At 38.4% G+C, this 25,040-nt stretch overlaps 1 protein-coding gene and 1 pseudogene across 7 annotated transcripts in view; both read right to left on the bottom strand.

Moving 5' to 3' along the window:
- APC (APC regulator of WNT signaling pathway) overlaps positions 1–19,022 on the bottom strand; it is a 130,312-nt gene extending 111,290 nt beyond the window's left edge. For 4 of the 7 annotated variants that reach the window (XM_025866887.2, XM_025866889.2, XM_073889255.1 and 1 more), the window contains exon 1: positions 18,535–18,672. Coding sequence is in view for 3 of the 7 variants with exons in the window: in XM_073889269.1 (XP_073745370.1) it covers positions 18,535–18,699 (165 nt within the window). In the remaining 4 variants the exon portion in view is untranslated. Of the gene's footprint in view, positions 1–18,534 lie in introns of all 7 variants that reach the window. The other 3 variants (XM_073889269.1, XM_073889273.1, XM_073889278.1) reach the window with 3 other exon arrangements.
- On the bottom strand, positions 14,834–18,496 carry LOC141371551 (NADH dehydrogenase [ubiquinone] 1 beta subcomplex subunit 8, mitochondrial pseudogene; annotated as a pseudogene).
- Positions 19,023–25,040: the final 6,018 nt, after the last annotated feature.

The raw sequence follows: 25,040 nt of genomic DNA, 5'->3' as shown, positions 1-25,040 counted from the left end.
TCTCACCTAGTCCCAAGGTTTTAACCAACATCCATATGATGCTAAACCTCAAATTTATATCTCCATCCTAATCCTCTCTGAATATCCAACTATTTCATATGTCATTTGGATGTCTGAGACATTTATTTTTTATTTTTTAAAAGATTTTATTTATTTCTGAGAGAGCGAGCGAGAGCACACGCACACACATGCACGCTCACAAGCAGTGGGGAGGGGCAGAGAAGAGGGAGAAGCAGATTCCTCACTGAGCAGGGAGCCCAATACGGGGCTTGATCCCAGGACCCTGGGATCATGACCTGAGCTGAAGGAAGATGCTTAACCAACTGAGCCACCTAGGTGTCCGTCTGAGACATTTAAACTAAAATCCCCGCCACACTTAAATCTTCAAACTCTCACTCCTCTAACATTACACATGGGCAATTTTTTTTGTTTTATCTTACATGGCAGCCTTACTCTTCCATACCATTCCAGCGGCATAAAAATGCCAAAACCTTAAATTTCTGCAGATTATAGTCAGAATTCATTATTTTCTGAGTGAAAGATGGTCTATATCCACTCCAATTTCCAGATGACACCTGGATTCAAAGGCTAGATTAAAGTAATAACATCTAGGGGCGCCTGGGTGGCTCAGTCGGTTAAGCGACTGCCTTCGGCTCAGGTCATGATCCTGGAGTCCCGGGATCGAGTCCCGCATTGGGCTCCCCGCTTGGTGGGGAGCCTACTTCTCCCTCTAACCCTCCCCCCTCTCATGTACTCTCTCTCTCTCATTCTCACTCTTTCAAAATAAATAAATAAATCTTTAAAAAAAATAAAGTAATAACATCTATAGATGATGTAGCAAAGATTTCGGCAACGTGTTAAAGCTAAAGGATACATCCTACAATTTCTAAGAGGAAGACTGTGTTAGTATCTTTAGATAGTCCCAGTTTATGTGATTTTTCTTCTCATCAAACATAATAAAAAATAAATAATTGCAAAAAGCTTGGCAATCAAACATGCATTTTCCTGAGCAGCACATAAATAATAGAGAGGGGTACGGCATCCTGAAAGCCTTAGGCTCTCTTGCATAAATTCACCTTGAGATTACCACAAACATATATAAGAGTGCTGATCCAATCCTTATTTAAATGGAGGTGAGGTGCTATGGTTGGGAGGTACTTCCATCACATTCCAAAATTATCCCCAATAATCTTTAAAATGCTGGTCCTTCAAGCCTTCGGATGCTACTGTCCCATGCTTAATATATCCGACCTATAGATCAGTAAGATACTGTAGAAGTGACTTCTGAGGCTAGGTCACAAAGACATTGTAGCTTCCACCTTGATCTCGTGGATTGCTCACTCTGAAGCCAGCCACCAGTGTTACGAGGATACTCAGGTAACCCTATGGAAAGGCCAACCTGGAGCCCAAAGCAGCACCAACTTGTCAGCCTAATGAATGAGTGACCTTGGAAGCAGATCCTCTAGCCCCAGTAAAGTCAACAAATGTTGCTCATGTAGACAGGGAATAAGCAGAATATACAGATTCTCTCACCTTATTGTAATCCACAATGGAAATTCCTAACAACCACCTTTTTGTGTGGTTAGCAAATGACCTACTCTAGTCAGATTTTCCCAAATTAACTTTTAATCATGGGACCACTTTTGTGAAACTCTAAACAAGCAGGATTTTCACACTTTAGTATCAGATAATCAGATTTAAATAGCAAGTTGTTTATCCTCTTGCAGTATCTGCTTCATACCTTTTAAAGTAAAAAAACTCTTCTGGAGGTCAAATAAGAGTAATCATTATGATTTAAAATTCTTAAGTGTATTATGTTCCAGAATGCTAATTTTTGATGAAAACACAAATCACTCTACCATATTAGCATATGTATTTGCCTTCTTAAAGAACATCCACAGATAGTGTTTGTGAAATTTTGGGTTTCTGTGGACTACAGCTTGAAAGACTAAACAAAAAATGGTAACGGTGTTTGCCTCTGCAGAGAGGATGCAGGTGGCTGAAGGACTAGATTTATTTTCATTTCATACATACTTTCTTGTGCTTTTTGAAATGTGTGCTATATGCATGTAATATGTGCTCAAAGATAATACTGCTCAAAGATAATAAAGTCTCTTTTCCTGATGAAGCTATATTTTTTGTCTAAAATGAGAGACACCTGAAACAACTCTAGTACCTATTCAAAACCATGCTCATTACTTATAAGTAAGACATTATCTTGGTATCTTAATAGTGCCTACATCTAAGTTTGAGGCTAAGAAGCAAGTTAGGTTTTTACAAATCTGGAAACAACCAAAATGATATGACAAGAAACAATCTGGCTTTGACAACATAAAAACAGCATATGATTTTTTAAATTTCACATGCAGATCAGCTTTAGAAAAGTTACCTGAGATGGTTGCTCCTTACACCACTTCAGAAAAATATTTGGAATAAAAACATAGTTAAAATATAATATGCCCTCATTTTGTAGACACATAAGTTAAATCACAAGAAGGTTAAGTGATTTGTCCTGATCTAGCTAAAGACAGTGCCAAATATTTGACTCCAGGTTTCATTCTCCACTAAACCAAAGTCAATTATTTCTGATTTAGAAATCCAAATATATTTATCTTTAACAGAGAAATGTCTTCCCATACCACTGGTCAGTCCTTAATGTCAATAAAAAATGGACAAATATAATGAGGATATAGGTATTAGGTAAAAATCATGTAAAACACCCTAATTAAATTAAATTAAATGATGAACATAAGTAACACAAGTAATAAAACCGGAAGCCTCCACTGCTAGGTTTACCGAGGGCCTTCAAGCAACTTCATTAACAACCAATAAAAGACAAATGAAAGATTTTAATTTGCAACTCAGTGAGATACATTAGGAACAGAATTAGCCCCCCCCCATACAATAATCTGATTTTTGGGGGGCATATAAAGCAGTATACCAAACACTGCTCACAGAAAATGAGAACTCTCTTTTTTTTCCCATTCAATTACTCATTTCAGTTCCTTGCATTTAACATTTTGGCAAGAAAACTGTCACGGTTTAAGTCCAGTCTTCACAGTGCTAATAACATTTAATTAGCAGGTGGTTATCTGAATTGAGATACAAAAATTTGTCAAAGACCTAATTCTACACTAAATCAAAAATCTCATTAGTACAGAATCAAGTAAACAAATATGAGAATTCTAGGTTTCCTTAAAAGAGAACTGCTTTTGTATTTTGTTGATGCATCAATGTAATCACAAAGTGACACGGCATTTCATGGGAACAGCTGTGATTAATATCGGGTTAAATGTCTTTAAAATAAAAATATATTGGTGTTATACAAAGTTTTCAACACTTCTCCAAGCACAGAATGTCAATTTATGTAGACTACTACAGTTTAGTTTGCCTAGTAAGATTTCTAACCTGTGTGTTTAACCTATTTAATCAATTTCTGAAATCAAATGCAAATTATATATATAATACTTTTAAAAAGATATGGGTTCGCAGGTTCAAAAATCACATTCGGTCCCTGAGATATACCAAAAAATATTTAGGAAAATAAAAATACAAATCACAACATCCATATGGCATAAAGAAAGCTGTCACAATTACTGGAAATAAACCCCACTTCCAACAAAAATACTAAAGGACAAATGTTTGCAGTCCTTCCTCAGCTCAGTGCATTCTCCTTCCCTCTTCACATATCTCCACTTCAAAAAATGTTCACATTTTATCTCTTTGCTCACAGAAAGGACAATTCCTACCCCAATGTACTACCCTCATTACACTTACTTCTGACTTCTCCAGTCAAAGAAAATATCTTCTGCCTCCTTCCCTTGGGGCTTTGCAAAGTAATGGAATAATGTGATAAACAATGCTAAAGTACTAAAAGGCAACCATACTTTAATGTTTACCTTTTCCAGATATCTCATTTGTAACATAAAAGGGCCACAAAGAAATGCCTACTGTAGAAATGTCAAGTCCTCCTTGAACAAGTTAGTCAAAGAAATATTTGGACTTCTGATTGTAGAAATAGCAGACTATGCAGTTCAAACAGCTACCTTTTTTTCTTAAAGATTTTATTTATTTATTTGAGAGACAGAGTGAGAGACAGAGAGAGAGAGAGAGAGAGAGCGCGCGCACAAGTGGGGAGGGAGGGAGAGGGAGAAGCAGACTCTCCTGCTGAGCAGGGAGCTGGATGTGGGGCTCGATCCCAGGACCCTGGGATCATGATGTGAGCCGAAGGCAAACACTTAACCGACTGAACCACCCAGGCGCCCCCGAACAGCTACCCTTTTGAAGTCAATTTAAAAAGCTAGATAAAATATGAAAGTTATCTTCTTAAAAGCATCAAATAACTACCAAAATAGTGAGGAATGAATAACCAGCTCAAATGCACCAGAAGTAGAAACCCAGAAAGGTAAGCTACGCTTTTTGGGTTTGTCAACAAAGAAGTATTTAAGAGTCTGAACTCTGATTTGTTGCCTGACTTTCAGGACTGGGGAACAAAGGTCAGAATCTGGGTCCCACCAATGGTAAAGACGGTAATAAAAACACCATTGGCTTTGGGCTTGGACTCCGCAGCGATGCATCTTAAGACAAGTAAGAAGGAACCAGAAGGTGGCCCAGAAAAGTTAAAGATTTGAAATTGGATTAAGATGGTCTCACACTCCAAGGCTCTTGGCAATGGCAAATGAAAATATTCTCTAGAGAAAAATTAACTTCATCTTATACATCAAATTATTTCTGCAACAGACAACAGAATCAGACCCACAGAGAGTTGACATGTTGGAATTATAAGACACAGAGGGAAAATACTACATTTATGGGGATAAAAGTCAAGCTTAACTATTTTTGCATGGAACTGAAAACTATACAAAGTGACATGGTAGATATGAAAAAGAACCAAATAAAAATTCTAGTAACTAGTAAAAGAGGAAAAAAAGAGGTTGTAACTTCCAAAGAGTAAGAGAAAAAAAATCCTGAAATGAAAAAAGTCAATTTGTCTAAATGACAAAAAAGTGGAGAAAAGGGAATAGGGCAAATGTAAAGTACACAGTAAGATGGGAGAGTTAAATTCAACCATGTCACACAAGAGACACACCAAAAACATAAGAATGCAAAAAGGTTGGAGGTAAAAGAATAGAAAAAGATATACTGCGCAAGCAATAATGAAGAGAAAGTGGGTGTTGTTATAGCAATCTCGGACAAACTAAACTTTAAAAGCAAAAAAAAAAAAATCCCAAAAAACAAAAATGCTATCCAAATAAAAGAGGAACACTTCATAATAGTAAGTTACTGAGAAGATATAACTACTGTGCATTTCCATGCATCTACTAGCACAGCCTCAAATACATAAAACAAAAACTGAGAGAACTACAGGATGAAATAATCAAATTCACAATCATAATGGGATATTTTAACATACCCTTCTTTATAACTGATACAAGCAAAAAAAAAAAAAAAGATCACTAGTGATGCTAAAGATTTGAAATACAAGATTAACAAACATGACCTAATGAAAACATCTGAACACTGCACTCAACTGCAGAGTAAAAAAAAGACAATATTCTGGGTCATAATGCAGATCTCAAGTTTTAAAGGTGTGAAATCACAGACCGTTGAAACCGAGTGTATTCTCTAATTATCTTGCACAGTTGTTAGAAATCAAAAACAAATTAAAAAATAACTAGAATATCTCCATGTGTTTAGTAATTAAGAAATATAATACTTCCAACTAATCCAAAGTCAAAGTTTTCTATCAATAAAAATTAGAAAACATTTTAAGTGAATTATAAAAATACACATATCATAATTTGAGTAATATGGCTAGTTAAAACAGTGTTGAGAAGGAAATGCTTAGCCTTAAATGCATGTAATTAAAAGGAAGTAATGCTGGGGCGCCTGGGTGGCTCAGTTGGTTAAGCGAATGCCTTCAGCTCAGGTCATGATCCTGGAGTCCTGGGATCGAGTTCCGCATCGGGCTCCCTGCTTAGCAGGGAGTCTGCTTCTCCCTCTGACCCTCACCCCTCTCATGCTCTCTGTCATTCTCTCTCCCCAAAATAAATAGAATCTTAAAAAAAAAAGGAAGAAATGCTGAAAAGTAGTGAACTTCAAGAAATTAACAAAGGAACTATAAGAAATTACCCCCCCCAAAATAGAAGGAAGGAAATAAAACAGAAATCAATGCCCTAGAACACAAACATGCAATAAAAAAGATCAGGAAGATTCAAAATTTAGTTCTTTTGAAAGACTACTAAATCTCTGGTGAGACTGATGAAGGAAAAAGAGAAGGTTCTTATAGCCTATATCAGACTTAAGAAGGGAATTCTTCCCTGAAGCCAATAATATATAATTTTGTGAAGGTAAATTAAAAAGTGTGGATGAAAAAAGACAACGTCTTAGGGGAAAAATTACCAAAATAATTAAGAGACAGAAAACCTGAACAGGCTTAGAAAGGAGAAATCCAATTATTTAAAAACCTTTCCACGAAGAAAATTCCCAGCACAGATGGCTTCTCTGCCAGATTGTAGCAAAAAAATTGAGGAATAAAATTCTAGTCATACACAAACTTTTCCAAAACAGAAAATAAGGGTCAGTTCACCCTATGAGGCTAACATAACATTGATTTCAAATCTTGACAAGAACAATATAGGCCATCTCATTTATGAACACTGATACAAAACAAACTCAGGCAAAATATTAATAAACTGAACCCAGGAATAATTTAAAAAGATAATACAGTAAAACCAAATTAGGTGTATCCCAAGAATCAGATTAGGTTAAACAGTTAAATAAAATCCAATATATTAACACACGAAGAGAAAATTCATATGGCAATGAAAAGTTGCAAAAAAAGAAAAGTATTAAATTCAAAGAGAACACAAAATTGTTAGTAAATAAGATATAGCAGGGAACTTTTTTAAGTTTTTATTTTAACCACCTGGTGCTCATTATGACAAGTGCACTCTTTAATCCCCACCATTTATTTCACCCATTCCCCCTACCCACCTCCCCTCTGGTAATCATCAGTTTGTTCTCTACAGTTAAGAGTCTGTTTTTTGGTTTGTCTCTCTTTTTTTTCCTTTTGCTCATTTGTTTTGTTTCTTAAATTCCACATATGAGTGAAATCATATGGTACTGGTTTTCTCAGACTTATTTTGCTTAGCATTATGCTCTCTAGCTCCATCCATGTCATTGGAAATGGCAAGATTTCATTCCTTTTAATGGCTGAATAATATTTCATCGTATATATGTACCACTTCTTTAACCATTCATCAGTGGATGGACACTTGGGCTACTTCTGTATCTTGGCTATTGCAAATAATACTGCAATAAACACAGGGATCCATGTACCCCTTTGAATTAGTGTTTTTGTATTCTCTGGGCAAATACCCAGTAGTGTGATTGCTGGATTGTAGGGTAGTTCTATTTTTAACTTTTTGAGGAAATTCCATACTGTTTTCCAGTGACTGCACCAGTGTGCATTCCCACCAACAGTGCACAAGGGTTCCTTTTTCTCCACATCCTCACCAACACCTGTTGTTTCTTGTGTTCTTGAGTTTAGCCATTCTGACAGGTGTGAAGTGATATTTCACTGTGGTTTTGATTTACATTTCCCCTATGGTAAGTGATGATGAGTATCTTTGAAAAGATACTTGAAAGTGTCTGTTGCTCATCTGTATGTCTTCCTTGGAGAAATGTCTGTTTATGTCTTCTGCCCATTTTTTCCACTGTATTATTTGGTTTTTGGGTGTTAAGTTGTGTAAGTTATTTATATATTTCAGATACTAATCCTCTATCGGACATGTCATTTGCAAATATCTTCTCCCATTCAGTAGGTTGCCTTTTACCTTTGTTGATTGTTTCCTTTGCTGTGTAGACGTAGTCCCAATAGTTTACTTTTGCTTTTGAGGCAAGGGGACCTATCTAAAAAAAGTTGCTGTAGCCAATGTCAGAGAAATTACTGCCTGTGCTATCGTCTAGGATTTTTATGGTTTCAGGTCTCATATTAATCCATTTTGAATTTAGTTTTGTGTATGGTATAAGAAAGTGGTCCAGTTTCATTCTTTTGCATGTTGCTGTCCAGTTTTCCCAACACCATTTGTTGAAGAGACTGTCTTTTTCCCATTGCATAGCTTTTCCTGCTTTGTCGAAGATTAATGGACTACATAATTGTGGGCTAACTTCTAGATTTTCTACCCTGTTCCATAAGATTTATATGTCTATTTTTGTGCCAATATACTACTTTGATTACTATAGCTTTGTAATATAACTTGATGTCTGGAATTGTGATGCCTCCAGTTTTGCTTTTGTTTTTCAAGACTGCTTTGGCTATTCAAGTCTTTTGTGGTTCCACACAAATTTTAGGATTGTTTGTTCTAGTTCTGTTTTGCTGTTGGTATTTGGATAGGGATTGCTTTAAATGTGTAGACTGCTTTGGGTAGTAAAGACATTTTAACAATATTTGTTCTTCCAATCCTTGAGCATGGAATGTTCTTCCATTTCTTTGTCTTCAATTTATTTCATCAGTGTTTTATAGTTTTCAGAGTACAGGTCTTTCACCTCTTTGGTTAGGTTTATTCCTAGGTATCTTACTATTTTTTGGTGCAATTGTAAATGGGATGGTTTTCTTAATTTCTCTTTCTGCCGCTTCATTATTGGTATACAGAAATGCAACAGATTTCTGTAGATTGATTTAATGTGATAAAAGTTTTAACAAAAACAAAACAAAACAAAACAAAAAACAAACCTTCAGCAAATGTACTTGGGAGTGAAATGTTAAAAGCTTTCTCTTTGAGATCAGGAACAAGACAGGGAGAGCAGTCCTGGGATGATGCAGTGTTCTATTTCTTGACCTGGGTAATAAATTCATGTGTGTTTACAATAACGTACTAAATTCTTCGTTTTATATTTTATGTACAATCTAGAATACGTGTTATAGAAAAAAAGAAAGAAATACTTGGAGATGAACAAAAGGCTGATTAAGACTATCACTAAAGTTCAGCAACTCTGTAGGTCCTAATTTTTCCCCCATTATGATTAATTTCAAACCAATTAACATTTATTGGGCCTACAAGACATTGTACAATCTGGCAACATGCATTATTAACCTTAAAGATGTCTGCAGCCTATCATCCAGTAACTCTATTATCTATGAACCCATCTTAAGGGAAAAAGGTCAAGATAAAGAGAAAAAGAAATCCATTATGTTAAGATGTTCATTGCACACATGAAAATAAAATGGAAAACAACTAAACTACAGGGAATAGTTAAGAAAAGTAATTCTTACAATGGGATTATTATACAGTCAATAAAATTAAGGTTTACAAAAGAGTCTAAGAAATGTACATACCCTAATTTTTTTAAATTGGAAATATATACACACAAACACTATGACTAATGGGGGATATGTCTTAGGCACAGAAAAAAGACAAAATGAGAAGGAGGGACAGAGGGCTATAAAGCTATACTGGTTTTCTTTATATGATGAGCTTATGGATATTATCTGTACTTTTTATTTCCTGAATGTCCTGTAATGATCATATAAAGCTTTAATAATGGGGTATATAAGAACTGAAGAAAATAATCACAAACCTAATGTATCTTATTTTAATTACTTCAAAATGTAACTAAAATTTCAATCAGTTTTTATCTCAGTATTTTATTCAGGTAAACTATTTTCTAACAGTTAAACTGTTTAAGTCTATAATTTGCTAATTATTTATAATAATTTCTAATTATATTTAGTATTTTAAATCCTAAAATAGTAAATAGTAATAATTAGATCTCCAAAGATATATCATCTCCAGTTTTCTGGCCAGAATTCTAAACCAGTTTGCTCCTAAGAGCGAAAAGAGAAAATGATCTATAAACAGGCTTCAAGCAGTCATCTGTGTAAAAGCAAAATAACTGTTAGTCTCTGAATAAAAGATTTGTTATGGCTCCTCACTTTCTTGAGCAACCATTTTCAACCTCAGTTTTGCCAACATCCTGGTATTTTCTGACCAGTTGTGAGGTATGTCTCAAGTAATCTGTTATCAATCATAAAGTATAAATGCGTTCAATGTTTATCATTAGAAATATAAGTGCTGCCTAAGCGAGCACAAGTTTATCATTAGAAATAATAATAAATTGAAGTAAACGTACAATATTGAAGCAACGTAAGATCAACCCTATATGACTTAAATTGAAGCAAACGTAAGATCAACCCTATATGACTTAACACAGTTTACATTCCAGTATACTTGAAAGAACACAGTAGAGATAAATCTTACATTTTGCGAATTCTACATTCACTTATTCAGTACTTACTGAGCATCTATTAGAGACAAGGAACTAAAGGCACCGTGCAAACAACAGAAACAGAACTGAAAACTATTAGGTCATAGGGTTAAACATAACTATCATTTTACATTTTAAAGCTTTTAATAGACTAACCCAATCCTACTTTTCACTACTTGCCAGCACAAACTTGTTTCCTCTAGTTCTCTGATTTTCTTTTAAAATATTCTAGCCTTCCCTGCTGCCAAACCTCTGCTCGAACTGTTCCCCAGCCTAAGTGCTTTTTGTTCAGTCACCAGCACCTGCAGAATGCTCACTATATGCCAGGCACTGTGCTTGGAATGCGAGAAGGAAAAAGACTTTTCTATCTTTTCTATTCTTTGAGCCTGGATTGAGTCCCGCTTCTTTCTCCAAGAATTACTCATTATCCTCTCCATACTCTGAATGCTGTAACCGTTACTATCTAACACAGTGGCTCCCAATCTTTAATGTAAGAAACCATTTTTAATATCAAAATGTTTCATGAATCTGATTCTCACTCCTTAGGTGACATTTGGTCCCATGGCCCTATATACCATCATCTATACACTGATAACTTCCAAACATATACCTCCAGCTCCACCTCTCCCTTGAACTCCTAATAGACATACCTATTCTCCACTTGAGTATCTGACAGGTATCTCAAACAGCCACACCCAACACAAAACTCTTGATTTACATCTCCAAATCTGTTTTCCACCTACCCACTACCTCACAGCCCCATCTCAGTAAAATATGCCATCTTTCACCCAGTTGCTCATGTTGAAAAACTTGGGAGTCACCCTTTACTTCTCTTTCCCTCACATTCCACATCTAACCCATCAATAAATCCTAATTACTGTACCTTTTTTTCTTTAAAGATTTTATTTAATTATTTTGAGACAGAGAGGGAAAGAGAGGGCAAGTAAGGGAGGGGCAGAGGGAGAGAATCTCAAGCTGACTCCAGGCTGAGTGTGGAGCCCAACATGGGGCTTGATCTCATGAACCTGAGATCATGACCTGAGCCAAAATCAAGAGCTGGACACTTAACTGATTGAGCCACTCAGGTGCCTCTCTACTTTCTAAGTATATCACAAATCTGACCACTGCTTTGCTCCCCTAGCACTACTACCTTCTCCAAGTTGCACATTTCCAACCTAGATTATTGTAAGATTTTCCTAACTGGTTTTCCTGCTTCCATTCTTGCCTTCAATTTTCAACATATAGTTGGAGTAATCCTCCAAAAAACAAACAAACAAAAAACAAGTCAAATCTGGATATTCCCATGTTTAAAACACTTTAATGATTTCCATTTCACTCAGAGTAAAATCGAGTCTTCAAATGACCTTCAATGCTCTACCTGATCTAGCCTCTGCCTGTCCTACCAACTGTCCTACCACACTCCCCTTCACTCACTCTACTTCTGCCACACCGGCCTCCATGTTGTTCTTCCAACATGCCAAACACAATTCCATCTCAGAAGGTGCCGCTCCCTCTACCTGAACATTTTACCTCAGATAGCTCCAGAGCTTACTCCCATCACTTCCTTCAGGTCTGTTAGCTCAAAGGGCTTCTCAAAAAGACCTTCCCTCACCAACCTAGCTAAAGTAACATCCTGTTACTCTTTTATCCACTGCAACTGTTTTATTTATGTCAAAGCCTATTAACTACCGTGTGTGTGTGTGTGTGTGTGTGTGTGTGTGTCTGTGTGTGTGTGTTCACGTGGATGATGTTTATTGACAGCATCTCTAACCAACATTTACGGTCAGACAGAGCATAGGCTCGATTTTGTTCACCATTGTTGCCATATTATGTGCACACAGCAGACCCTCAAGAATATTTATTGGATGAATGATAGTAATTGCTTTTAGTTTTGTTGAGAAAATAATGAAAAAACACTACTAGAATTCAGTAAGGCTTTCAAATGAATTTATACTCTATTAATCACAAAAGCATTATATACATGCTTTGGTGGTAGAAGGAGTACAATGTACATAATTCAGGGTTCAATAACAACTAAGGAATGGAGCCTTCTTATAATTCTCTATCCCTTCTCACATCTTTCCCACGTCATTCATTAATTCTTTCCATAAATGGTTACTGTGTGCCTCTAGCCAGAGTATTCTAGACATTAAGAATACAAAAATAATTAAGAGAAGGTAATGCATTGAGACATATAAAAATAATGCTTACAGAATATGACATATACTAGAAATACAAATATAGATTATAAAACGGTACCACAACAGGGGAAATAATCAACATTTTAGGGGTAGGTGTTTAGGGAAAGTTTTAGTAGTGATGATACTCAACAAATACTCGCAAAATCAAATAACAGAAGTTATTCTTCGGTTTACTTTACACGTGAAATGAGGATTTTAAGTCTTAAAGTGCTACAGTAATTTGCTACCATGAGATAAGCTAGCCTTAGAATGAAACCAAAACAAGGGGAATGACAGAACTGAACAGATCACAGAGAAATTGAGCCAAGTCCTTGATGATTTCAGGCTGGATAAAACCTTAAAGTTTAGCTACCACACCTAATCATTCCCTTTACTGTTTACGCAGTTTGAATTTTGTTTTCTGTCACTTGCAATATAAGAATACAAATGAATGTCTATGAATTCTTTTGAAAAGCAAAGCATTTGCTTATTTCAAGGTGTAGGGCCACTACTGGCATTTCTGAAGGGATGAATCTTGTTTTGTGGGAGACATCACAGGACTTTTAGTATATGTGACTTCTACCCACTAATTGTCAGTAGGCCCTCACAAACACTGTGACAACCAAAAATGTCCCTATATATTTTCCAAATGCCTCCACCCCCAAGGAGAAAAAACAAATCTATTTTCTAACAGTTTTATATGTACCCATTTCCCTCAGTGGTTCCACCAGGTACACATAGATGTACTTAACATCAACCTTAGGGGTAACTGGGTGATGGACATTGGGGAGGGCACGTGATGTAATGAAGCGCTGGGTGTTATATAAGACTGATGAATCACTGAACTCTATACCTCTGAAACTAATAATACACTATATGTTAATTAATTGAATTTAAATTTAAAAAAAAGAAAAAAAAAACATCAACCTTAGGAGAACAGGGATACATCACTCAAATGTCTTAATTTTACATAATCCAATTTTAATCAGTCATTTACGACTATCTCAATGTTTGGCCAAAATCCTATGTACAGTGTATATCAACTCTTGGGGTAAGCAGTGCTGTAAGCTTGCTCCTACTATTGGGAAATTCTTATTTACTTAAACTTACTTCTCCATAAAATACTATAGAGACACGTCACTGATATTGCTGGTCACCTTCCCTTCAGTCATCCACCTAATTTCCTCCTAGACTGAAATGCCAGATAATGGTTTTTCCAGTCCCCTTGCAAGTAGGACGTGAACATGCCAGGATGACATCTGACACAGGGCTTCTCTGAAAGGTTTATTTGCCTAATCAAGAGATTGGAGGGCAAACTTCCTCCTATCTTTGGCGGCTGTGTGAGAATGTGATGTCTGGAGCAGTAAGAGCAATGTGCAACAATAAGGGGATGAGCCTGAGCACAAAGATCAGCACACTAAGGATAAAGAAGAAAAGCACCTAGATCCTTGATATAACACTACACTGACTGACCAGTAATCCTCCAACTCTGGACTTCTTTTTATGTGAAATACTGTTTACTGTTGGTCGATATTATGTAATCCGAGGCCAAACTAATATAAGATATATTAAAGATCTGACAGCTGCTGAAAGTGGGAGAACCAAGTCGACTGCGGGGTTAGAGTGGGTGGCTGGGAGAAAGGTGTTTACAAAAGAGAAATTAGAAGGAAGGGAAACACATATACACACATGTACATGTAAACACAATAGGTGAGGGTAGGTGGATTAAAATCAAATTCGATTTGATTCTGTTTGGTATGAGATAAGCTTATGATAGTACATCTAAGATAAGAGATGTACAGCCAGCAATGTAGGTGGGAAGTCAAGTTACAGAATGGAGAAACATCCACACAAAAATGATGATTTATATCATTAAAAATAGGATACAACCACCAAGAGAACACAGTGAAAAGCACAGAGATCTTTAAGTACACTGGTTACCTCCTGTCATTTTAGATGAGGTTCATCCACCGGTTAGGCCAATTAGAATAATTCCACCCCTTTTGACAAAGATATTATGACAGACTTAGCAGCATGACCTTCTCCATTTGTTCAATCAGAATAGGTAGGACTTTTGGGAAAAGGCTAAAAGAGAATCCTTCTCTCTCCCTTTGGTAATAAAGAAGGCTATCAGATGAACATTGATGATAGCCATTTTTTTTACTAGAAGGGAAGCCAGTCTGAGCATAAAGCCCAAACAGGAGGACAAAGTTGAGATAATAGCAGAAAAATGGAACTTCAGCCCCGATGACATAAGCCTATTCTTGAAGACAATTCTATCTATGCACTTGCCAATTATATAAGCCAATAAATACATTCTTTTTGCTTTTATTATTTATTTATTTTACCACAGCACTAAGTTTTATTAGGGATTTCATTAAGGTTAAATCTCTAGAAATGAGGGAGTCAGTTCAGGAGCACAAAGCTGATGAAGCCACCTCAGATCTCATAATGAACCACTGGCTCAGGCTTTTTGGTGGGATCGCTGCCTCGTTCCAGGTACAGATTATTATAAGGATACTGCTTTGGCTCCACAGGCTGGTAGGTGGGGTAAGTCTTCCCGACCCAAAACATGAACCGCATGAAGGCCACGAAGCCAAAGAGAGGCTTACACATGAGATTCCAGGAAATAGGCGTGGGGGATGTGTCCACACAGTTCCTGATATACATGTCAAAGTCCCAGTGCACTGGTTCACCCCAGTTCAACCTCAGGTCTGAGTGGTCCCAGTTATACAACGGATCCCTCTTCTGCTGTGAGCAGTCAGGGAGCTTTGGGTAGTTGCTGTACCCCATGCATCATCCGGGTACAGTTGGTAGTCTTCTACCTGCATACTGTATTTGATGGCGGCGGCCTGTTCGTCCGGGGTTTTGGGATAGGGCCCCGGGAGCACGTCCTTCGTAATGTGCGTAGCTGTCCGTGCACCCAACCACACCACGGTCCAGATTGCCCTTTGCAGCCATCAGACTCCCAGGACCCGCGCCCTAAGCCGCCGCCATCTTCACCTTCCTCCCTCTTTTTGCTTTTAAATCTAGTTTGCATCCTAACTAATGTAGGAACCGCTACGTTTTGGGGGAAGAAGTGCAGGAAATGTTAAAAAAACTTTCAGAGACGTAAGAGAATCAGGACATACAAGGCAGAAGAACAAAGAAATCAGATAATCTTATTCCTATAGAGTATATTTCACAAATGATCTTAGGAAACCAAGGATAACCGAGGAAAGACCATTAGATTTGGTGATTAGGAGGTCATAGGTGACTTTTAAAGTAGCAATTTCAGTGCTGAAATGGCAAAGGAAGTCAGAGTGCAAAGGAAAGAATAATTTGTATTTATTAGGAAATCCGTAATGTACCAAACACTTGGGTGGACATTAAACATGTGTTAAACTCCTTCAATTATGACTCTGTAAGCAAGTTTAACATTTTATTTTATAGATAAAGAATAAAGTGAGTAGTAACTTGCCCACAGCCACATAGCCACTAAGTGGTTTTAATAGACTTCAAACCCAGATTTATCTGGCTCAAAAGTCAATGTTCCTACCACACCAGGCTCCTGGAATTAAAGAATAAAAATACAATGGCACAGCAGGCTCAAAATTCAGACTGGCTTCCCTGAGTTGTTCAGCATACAACGCTGTATTTGGCAACCTTGACATAGAAGCATATACAGAGGCTAGAGAGGGAGAGACTGAAGAAGGAATGATAAAGGACAGTTCTACAGAAAGAAAGACAGGCAGGGATGATTGTGGACACATCTGGAGGGGACTACTCTTGAAAAGGGGGAAGGACATTTCTTCCTCTGAGATAGGAGTAAATAAGGAAATGATACTGAGGACAGAAAAGAATATACCTCAGACAGCTGAGATTTTTCTCAGGAAAGGAGAGATCAAGTTATTTGCTGTAAAACCCTTCAGGAAATGAGACAGAAAGGAACACAATCAGCACTAACGATCCAGCAGAGAGCAGAGCACCAACTGATATGAAAATGTCCACACATAACTGTCTCTTGTATCCTTCAGGAGCTCAGGGGTCAAAATGAAAGAGCTAGTGATGAGACTTATTCTGAACTGGAGACTAGAAAGGTAAATCTACAGAAAATAAAGCATTCTAGGGCATCAATGAGAGCTTAGTAAAAATTGATGACAGTGGGATCCTGGGTTAGAGAGGGAAATGAAATCAGCAGTAGGCTAATGGGTTGGATGAATAGAGAGACAAAGAGGGGGTTCATAAAGACAGCGTGTGAGAGGGAGAAAACAGGTTCCCTAAGAGTGAAAGAGTAATAAGAGATTTTAATAACAGTTTGTAAACAGAGATGTGTTTTGACAGAATCCTTCAAATTATTTTCCCAGAGGCAGAGAGCCATTGACTGGAGCTCAGCAGTCCTACTATCCCTTCAGCCAAAAGCACGGAATTGAGATAACCCCCTCAAAAAACATACAGTCCTTGATTGTAGAAAAATGAAGGTTAAAACAAACGAACGAACGAACCAGCCCATACAGAAATCAAATATAAAAATATCTTCCCTTATTTTGAACTAAACAATTCTATCTTTAAATTTAAGAAATTTAAAAAAATTTTTGAAAAGGAAATTCATTGAGAGGTCAAAGTCTACAGCAAAGGAAAAGAGAGATTATATGTCATGAGGCAGAATGAAAAGTAAACAAATCTATCAGGCCAATTATACAACCCACATATTAAAGATTGTTAGTACAGAATTCCAATAGGGCAAGGATAGTTTGTGCTTTAATAACTTGGGAGAGCACCTAGGATAGCTTCAACAAAATATTACTCAATTTAATGTTAATAAAATAGTCCACTCATTTGCAATCTCAAAGGAGAAGCTATCATTTATATCTTTAATCTCATTTTTACAACTTTGGGGCTCTTGAGAAATTATCCAACTACTTCTCTTTCTCCCTTTGGAAGTAAATGACAAAGGCTATCACATGAACGTTGCTGATAGCCATCTTTTTACTAGGAGGGAAGCCAGTCCAAGCACGAAGCCCAAACAGGAGGACAGAATTGAGATAACTGCAGAAAGACAGAAAATATGGGAGAAACAGACATGGCAACTTCCTCCACTACCATTTCAATCCTGCAGTTTGCACTTATAAACTGTGGCAAGATATCAGGTTATTTAGGACAGTTTCTTACACCATTAATTCTGAGTACCCTTGCCCCAGTAACGAAGGAGGGAGAACTGAGACTGGCACAGCCTAAATTTTGCAGAAAATATCAAGTCCTATAGCGACTGTTAAGTAGTAGCAACAATCGAGAATCCAAGAAATTTGAGAAGTTTTGAGTTTAAAAAGCTTTTCTCCATTTTAGTCCTTTCTAAATAAAACAAAAGCTTGTACAATACGGGATTCTAAAAGCTTCACTTGGCAATTTAAGCGAACCCTGAATAAAAGAATAAATCACTTAACCTTTCTTGTGCTATTACATATCTTACATTCACAAAGCCTTCTTTTTTAAAAACGAACACTTCCCAATTCTTTCACTAGATCTAGAAAACGTAAGCCCCCGCCTTAAAAGTTCGGAGACCAGGGGTTTACTATAGTCAGAGATTAATTTCCATGAACAATCATTTGCATCACAGGCACCATTCTCTACTTTGCAGGAGTTCAATGGGCCAAGGAGTCCAACTCTTCAAATGACCCGTCTCCTGGGGACTTGATTCCCTCATCAAGGTGAAGCTTTTTCTTTGTAACTATATACGAGACTACCGGGTATTATTCCCAGTTAAACTTTTAAAGGAAGCAAGAGGGTCGAAACCAGGAAGATGGGGAGGCGACTAAAATAGGAGGGGCAACGACCCACCCACCTAACGCGAAGGAGAGACCGCTTGGACCGGTGAAGCTTCACCAGGAGCCAGGAAAGGTGCGGAGGGCGGCAGGCGTCGCGACCCCCTCGCACGGTGTGAGAATGGAAGGCTTGCAAAGCCAGGGTCCAACTGGAGGCCTGAAAGGGGGCGCAGGGCGGGGAGAGGGTGGGACGTGGAGACAAGAGAGCGGCAGAGTCCGGCCGAGCACCATTAGGGTCTGGAGCATCGGCGGGCCAAAGACGTCAATGCTTGCGTCTCACTCACCTGCCAGACGCTCGCCCCGCGGCAAGAAGTACGGACGCCGCTTGGGCGCTTCCTCTCCTGCGGTACGCAGCCGCTGCCGCTGCCGGAGCTCCAGGACCCGAGAGTAGAGGGTGGTGCAGAAGCACGCAAAGCGGCGACCGGACCCGAGCTCAGAGAGGCGTACATAGGGGGCGCCGGGGGTCCGGGAAGGCAGCTCTGTGCTTCACCTTCCTCAGCAGTAACTAACAACGCTTCCCGGGCACAGCATCTTGCCAGCCTCGGCCCGCTGCTCCCGGGCCTTCGCCCGCAGCACCCCCCAGCAGCGGCCGGGTTTCCGGCGGCCACACTCCGCCCCCTTGCTACTTGGCCTCCGCCATCTTGTTGGAGGCGGGAAGAATGCAGCGCGCATGCGTGCGCAGGGATCGCTGGCGTCCTCCAGCCCCGCAAGGAGGGGCTGGAATGCGCAGTCGCTTTACCGCAGCGTTCAGACTGGGTTCTTCGCGGTCCGAAGCCGCTTCTCAGTCGCCCGACCTCCTCGCTTTTCTTTGCCTGGGTAGCGGCTGAATTAATAAAACCCTTCTGCACACCCACACTCAGTAATTCAGCAAATACCTATGTAGCGCCTACAATGTGAAGCGTTCTAGGCCGGGAGCTGACGATAGATTGATAAAACCTGGCCCCAGCCCAAAAGGAGCTCATAATCTAGTGAAAAAGACGGAGATGAACGAGTAATTCCCTAAATTCTTGTTTTGTAGCTGCGCACCACCTCCTATACCTCGCCCTCCCCCCCGCCCCATTTTAATTCAAAGCATACCTATTCTGGGAAGTCCTCGTTAGTCTCACACAGTTTTACCTGTTCTTTACCTTTAATTACCTCTATAGCTTAATTTCATTCAACATTAACTCAACAAATAATATCTGGGTTTCTACTATATACTTGATACTGTTCTAGGCTTCAGCAGTAAGACGTATAAACTCGTGGAACTTACATACTAGTGGGAAAGAATGGACAATAAAAGACAAATCACGGAATTAATGTTTGATAGTGATTAGGGATGGGGAGAGAGCAAACCACCAAAAGATGAAGGAGAGTGAAGGGCGGTAATTAGCAACCTTTCTCCGGAGATGACATCTGATCTGAGGCCTGGCTGACCACACGGGCCAGGAGCCAAGAGAAGGTCTGGGTCAGAGCCTTCCAGGCAGAAGGAACAGCAAAAGCAGAGGCCTGAGGTGGGAATGAGACCAGAGGGTAAGAGGAACAAAGGGAAGAGGTGGCATGGACAGTGGGAGGAGATGAGGAGAGGCAGGGGTCAAATTAGGTAGGGCATTGAGGCCATGGGAAGAGTTGGATTTTACCACGAGGGTCCTGTTTACCTTGCTGACACTGTCCCAACTGCTTTCCAAACACTAAAACTTCCTGACTGCCTATGCTTTGCATGTGCTGTCCCATAGTCTTGAAGATCCTTACTATTGTTCTTTAAATGATTGGCTTGTCATCTTTTCAGGTTTCAGTGTTTAACTGTCACCTCAGAAGGGCCGTCCTTCCTAAGCTACGGCTCCCTCCTGCTCTCCAGTTAGTTTCCAATATTGCACCTGATCATTTCTTCCATGGCACTCAACATTTTTGTTTTTCTATTTCACCCATCCCCCCACCCACCTCTCCGGCAACCTAGTTTGTTCTCTGTATTTAAGAATCTGTTTTTTGGAGGCGCCTGGGTAGCTCTGTTGGTTAAGCATCCAACTCTTGATTTGAGCTCAGGTCATGATCTCAGGGTGGTGGGATCAAGCCCCAATTGAGCCCCACATCACACTCTGTTCTCAGCATGGAGCCTGCTTAAGATTATCTCGCTTCCTCTCCCTCTCTGCTCATGTGCATGCTTGCTGTCTCTCTCTCTAAAAGAAAAAAAAAATCTGTTTTTTTGTTTGTCTGTTATTTTCTTTGTTTGTTAAATTGTTTGTTTCTTAAATTCTACACGAGTAAAATCAAGTGGTATTTGTCTCTGACTTCCTCACTTAGTATTATACCCTCCAGGTCCATCCATGTTGTTGCAAATGGCAACATCTCATCCTTTTTTTTATAGCTGAGTAATATTCCATTTTATATATATCTCACATCTTTATCCATTCATCTATGGATGAACATTTGGGTTGCTTCCATATCTTGGCTATTGTAAATAATGCTACAATAAACATAGGGGTGCATATATTTTTTTCAAAATAGTGTTTTTGCTTTCTTGAGGTAAATACCCAGTACTGGAATTACTGGATCACATGGTGGTAATTCTATTTTTTAATTTTTTGAGGAACCTCCATACTGTTTTCACAGTGGCTGCACCAGTTTGTATTCCTACCAACAGTGCAAGAGGGTTCCTATATCTCCGCATCCTCACCAACACTTGTTATCTCTTGTCCTTTTGATTTTAAGACATTCTGACAGGTGTGAAGTGCTATATCATTGTGGTTTTGATTTTCGTTTCCCTGATGATTAGTGATGTTGAGCATCTTTTCATGTGTCTGTCGGGCATCTGTATGTTTGCTTTGGAAAAAATGTCTATTCAAGTCCTCTGTCCATTTTTAAATTGGATTATTTGTGGGGTTTTGCTATTGAAGTATATAAGTTCTTTATATATTTTGGATATTAGCCCCTTATTGGATATATCATTTGCAAATATCTTCTCTCATTCAGTAGGTTGTTTTTTCATTTTGTTGATGGTTTCCTTCACTGAGAAAAGCCTTTTATTTTTGGTGTAGTCCCAATAGTTTAATTTTGTTTTTGTTTCCCTTGCCCGAGGAGACATATCTAGAAAAATGTTTTTACAGCTGATGTTAAAGAAATCACTGCCTATGTTTCCTTCTAGGATTTTTATGGTTGTAGGTCTCACATTTAAGTCTTCAATCCATTTTGAGTTTATTTTTGTGTATAGTGTAAGAAGTTTGTCCAGTTTCATTCTTTTGCATGTAGCTAACCAGTTTTCCCAGCACCGTTTGTTGAAGAGACTGTCTTTTCCCATTGTATATTCTTGCCTCCTTTGTTGTAGATTAATTGACCATATATGGGTTTATTTCTGGGCTCTCTCTTCTGTTCCATTGATCTATGGGTGTTTTTGTGCCAGTGCCATACTGTTTTGATTATGACAGCTTTGTAGTATAACTTGAAATCTGGAATTGTGATACCTCCAGTTTATTTTTCTTTCTCAAAATTGCTTTGGGTATGATTTTTTTTGTCTTTTGTGGTTCCATACATATTTTAGTATTATTTGTTCTAGTTCTGTGAAAAATGTTGTTGGTATTTTGATAAAGATTGCATTAAATCTGTAGATTGCTCTGGGTAATATGGACATTTTAACAATACTGGTTCTTCCAATCAGTGAGCATGGAATATCTTTGCATATGTTTGTGTCATCTTCAGTTTCTTTCATCAGTGTTTTATTGTGTTTGGAGTACAGGTATTTTACCTCCTTGGTAAGTTTACTCCTAGGTATTTTATTACTTTTGGTACAATTATAAAGTGATTGTTTTCTTAATTTCTCTTCCTGCTACTTCATTATTAGTGTCTAGAAATGCAACAGATTTCTGTATATTAATTTTGCATCCTGTGACTTTACTGAATTCATTTATCAATTCTAGTAGTTTTTTTGGTGGAGTCTTCAGGGTTTTCTGTATGTGGTATTATGTCATCTGCACATAATGGAAGTTTTACTTCTTCCCTACCAATGTGGATGCCTTTTATTTTTTTGCTTGTTTGTTTTAATGCTATAGTTTATTTATTTAATATTTTTAAAAAGATTTTATTTATTTATTTGACAGAGAGAGACACGGCAAGAGAGGGAACATAAGCAGTGGGAGTGGGAGAAGAAGCAGGCTTCCCATTGAGCAGGGAGCCCGATGCGGGGCTCGATCCCAGGACGCTGGGATCATGACCTCAGCCGAAGGCAGATGCTTAACGACTGAGCCACCCAGGCACCCCTGCCTTTTATTTTTGTTATTGTTGTTGTTGTTGTGTGATTGCTGTTGCTAGGACTTCCAGTACTATGTTGAATAGAAGTGGTGAGAGTTTACTCCTTGAAACCTACAACCTTCCAAAACTGAATCAGGAAGAAATAGAAAACTTGAACAGATCAATTATCAGCAATGAAATTGAATCAGTAATCAAAAATCTCCCAACAAACAAAAGTCCAGGACCAGATGGCTTCACACATGAATTCTATCAAACATTTAAAGAAGAATTAATACCTATTCTTCTCAAACTATTCCAGAAAATAGAAGAGGAAGGAAAACTTCCAAATTCCTTCTACAAAGCTAGCGTTACCCTGATACCAAAATCAGATCAAGACACTACAAAAACCCCACAAAACTATAGGCCAATATCTCTGATGAACTTGGATGCAAAAATCCTCGACAAAATATTAGCAAACCGAACCCAACAATACATTTAAAAAAATCATTCATCATGATCAAGTGGGATTTATTCCAGGATGTAAGGATAGTTCAATATTCACAAATCAATCAGTGTGATATATCGTATTTACAAGAGAAAGGATAAAAGCCATGTGATCATCTCAATAGATGCAGAAAAAGCATTTGACAAAGTACAGTATTCATTCATGATAAAAACCCTCATCAAAGTAGGTCTAGAGGGCCTCAATATAATAAAGGCCATATATGAAAAACCCACAGCTAACATCTTTTCAATGGTAAAAAACTGAGAGCTTTTCCTCTATGATCAGAAACAAGACAAAAACGTCCACTCTCACCACTTCTATTCGACATATTCTTAAATTATATATTTATTATTTTTTCACTGTCTCACTAAATTGTGAACTCCATGAGGAGTGAAGATGTTGTTTACCAAAAGACACCCTATGTCTAGCACCATGCCTGGCTTGGGTGGTCACTCAATAAGTGTTTGTTGAATTAATGAACGTTTGTCAGCACCTGGGTAGTTAGTGGCATTCAACATTGTTTTTCACTTGTTAGTTTTTAATATTAAATGCAAGTCATTTCCTATTTATATGTCTCCTCAACTAGATTACAAAAAGGAACTTTAGAAAGGGTGGGGACAGAGAAAGAATAAAATGGAGAAGAGTAGGTGATGATGGAGGAGTATTGTCTTGCATATGTTTGCAGGACTGGGAAAAGGAAGGCTTCAATTTAATGGAATGCCTATTTTATGTGCTGTGCACTATGCTAGGTACTTAATCCTCACCATAGTCCTGCTAGGTAGTTATCCTTATTTTGATACATAGAAAAATTCAGAAAAATTAAGTCACTTGCCCAAAGTCACATATTAAGAGATACTACTGACCCTAAAGCCCATGCTCTGCCCATCTAGAGAAACTGGATTTGGAGATGGGCCTATCTGGTGATTTGACTCTGTATCATTAGCATGCTTTCATTAGAGAATTCAGCTACTGCCATTTACGAATCCTGGTTGTATTGCTCTTCTCGTAGGCTCTCAACAAAGGACCTGATTGGAAATTGCTGTCATTCTGTTCTTTTGGACTGGAGCAGAGCTCATTTTACCATTTCCTTTTCATGTTTTTTTAGAAATTTGTATTTCTTTTTATTAATAAGTTCTATATATTTCATCAAAGGAAAAAGAGAGAGAGAGAGAGAGAGAGAGAGAGAGAGAGATACCAGAAAAATGGGTGCATATCCTAACTGCTAGCTGCATCCCCTTGGTTAGGCTTGTTCCTGTATGGCCAGCTCTCTCATCTAGGTCCCAAGTAATACTTTATACATCAAAGATACTTCTCTGGCAAAGAATGACAGGCTCACCACAACAATCGCTTATCCCATTTACTCATCAGAATTACACACCATCATTTCCCTCTAAACAGGATAGCTGGGGAGAACTACCGGAAAGGATGGGGCTGCTATCTTATATCTGGGGCCATTCAGTCCTTGTATGAGGGATGTAATAGACTATAACTCATGATAATATACGCTTGTCACCTGAACCCTGTTAGTCCATATGCAAGCCCAGTAGTAGGTGGGACTACATACCTGAAAAGACTCCCCTTCTACCCCGCTGTAGTGTAATTCTTCCTTGGAATAAATCCCAGAAACAAGACGATGTCTTCAGTTTCTGTGATAGTCTCTGTTCTTATGGTGACCATTTGTTATGGGTTGAACATGCCCTCCCCCCCACCCCCACCAAAAAAGGATATGTTGAAGTCCTAACCTCCAGTACTAAAGGATATCAACTTATTTGGGAATAGGGTCATTGCATATATAATTAATTAAGTTAAAATGAGGCCATACTGGAGTAGGATGGACCTCTAATCCAACAGCTAGTGTCCTCATAAGAAGACCGCCATATGAAGAAAGAGACACAGGGAGAAAGTTGTGTGGTGACGAAGGTGGAGCTGGAGTTACGCAGCTACAGGCTGAGGAACACCAAAGATTGCTGGCATACCACCAGAATTTAGGAAAAGGCAAGCAAGAATTTCCCTACAGGATGGGGCACCTGGGTGGCTCAGTCGGTTAAGTGTCTGCCTTCAGCTCAGGTCATGATCCCAGGGTCC

The sequence above is a fragment of the Callorhinus ursinus genome, unplaced genomic scaffold (assembly GCF_003265705.2).
Source record: "Callorhinus ursinus isolate GAN/ISIS: 27379988/994484 unplaced genomic scaffold, GSC_fseal_2.0 scaffold3, whole genome shotgun sequence".
NCBI classification, from domain to species: Eukaryota; Metazoa; Chordata; class Mammalia; order Carnivora; family Otariidae; genus Callorhinus; species Callorhinus ursinus.
This window is presented reverse-complemented; position numbering and strand designations above follow the sequence as displayed.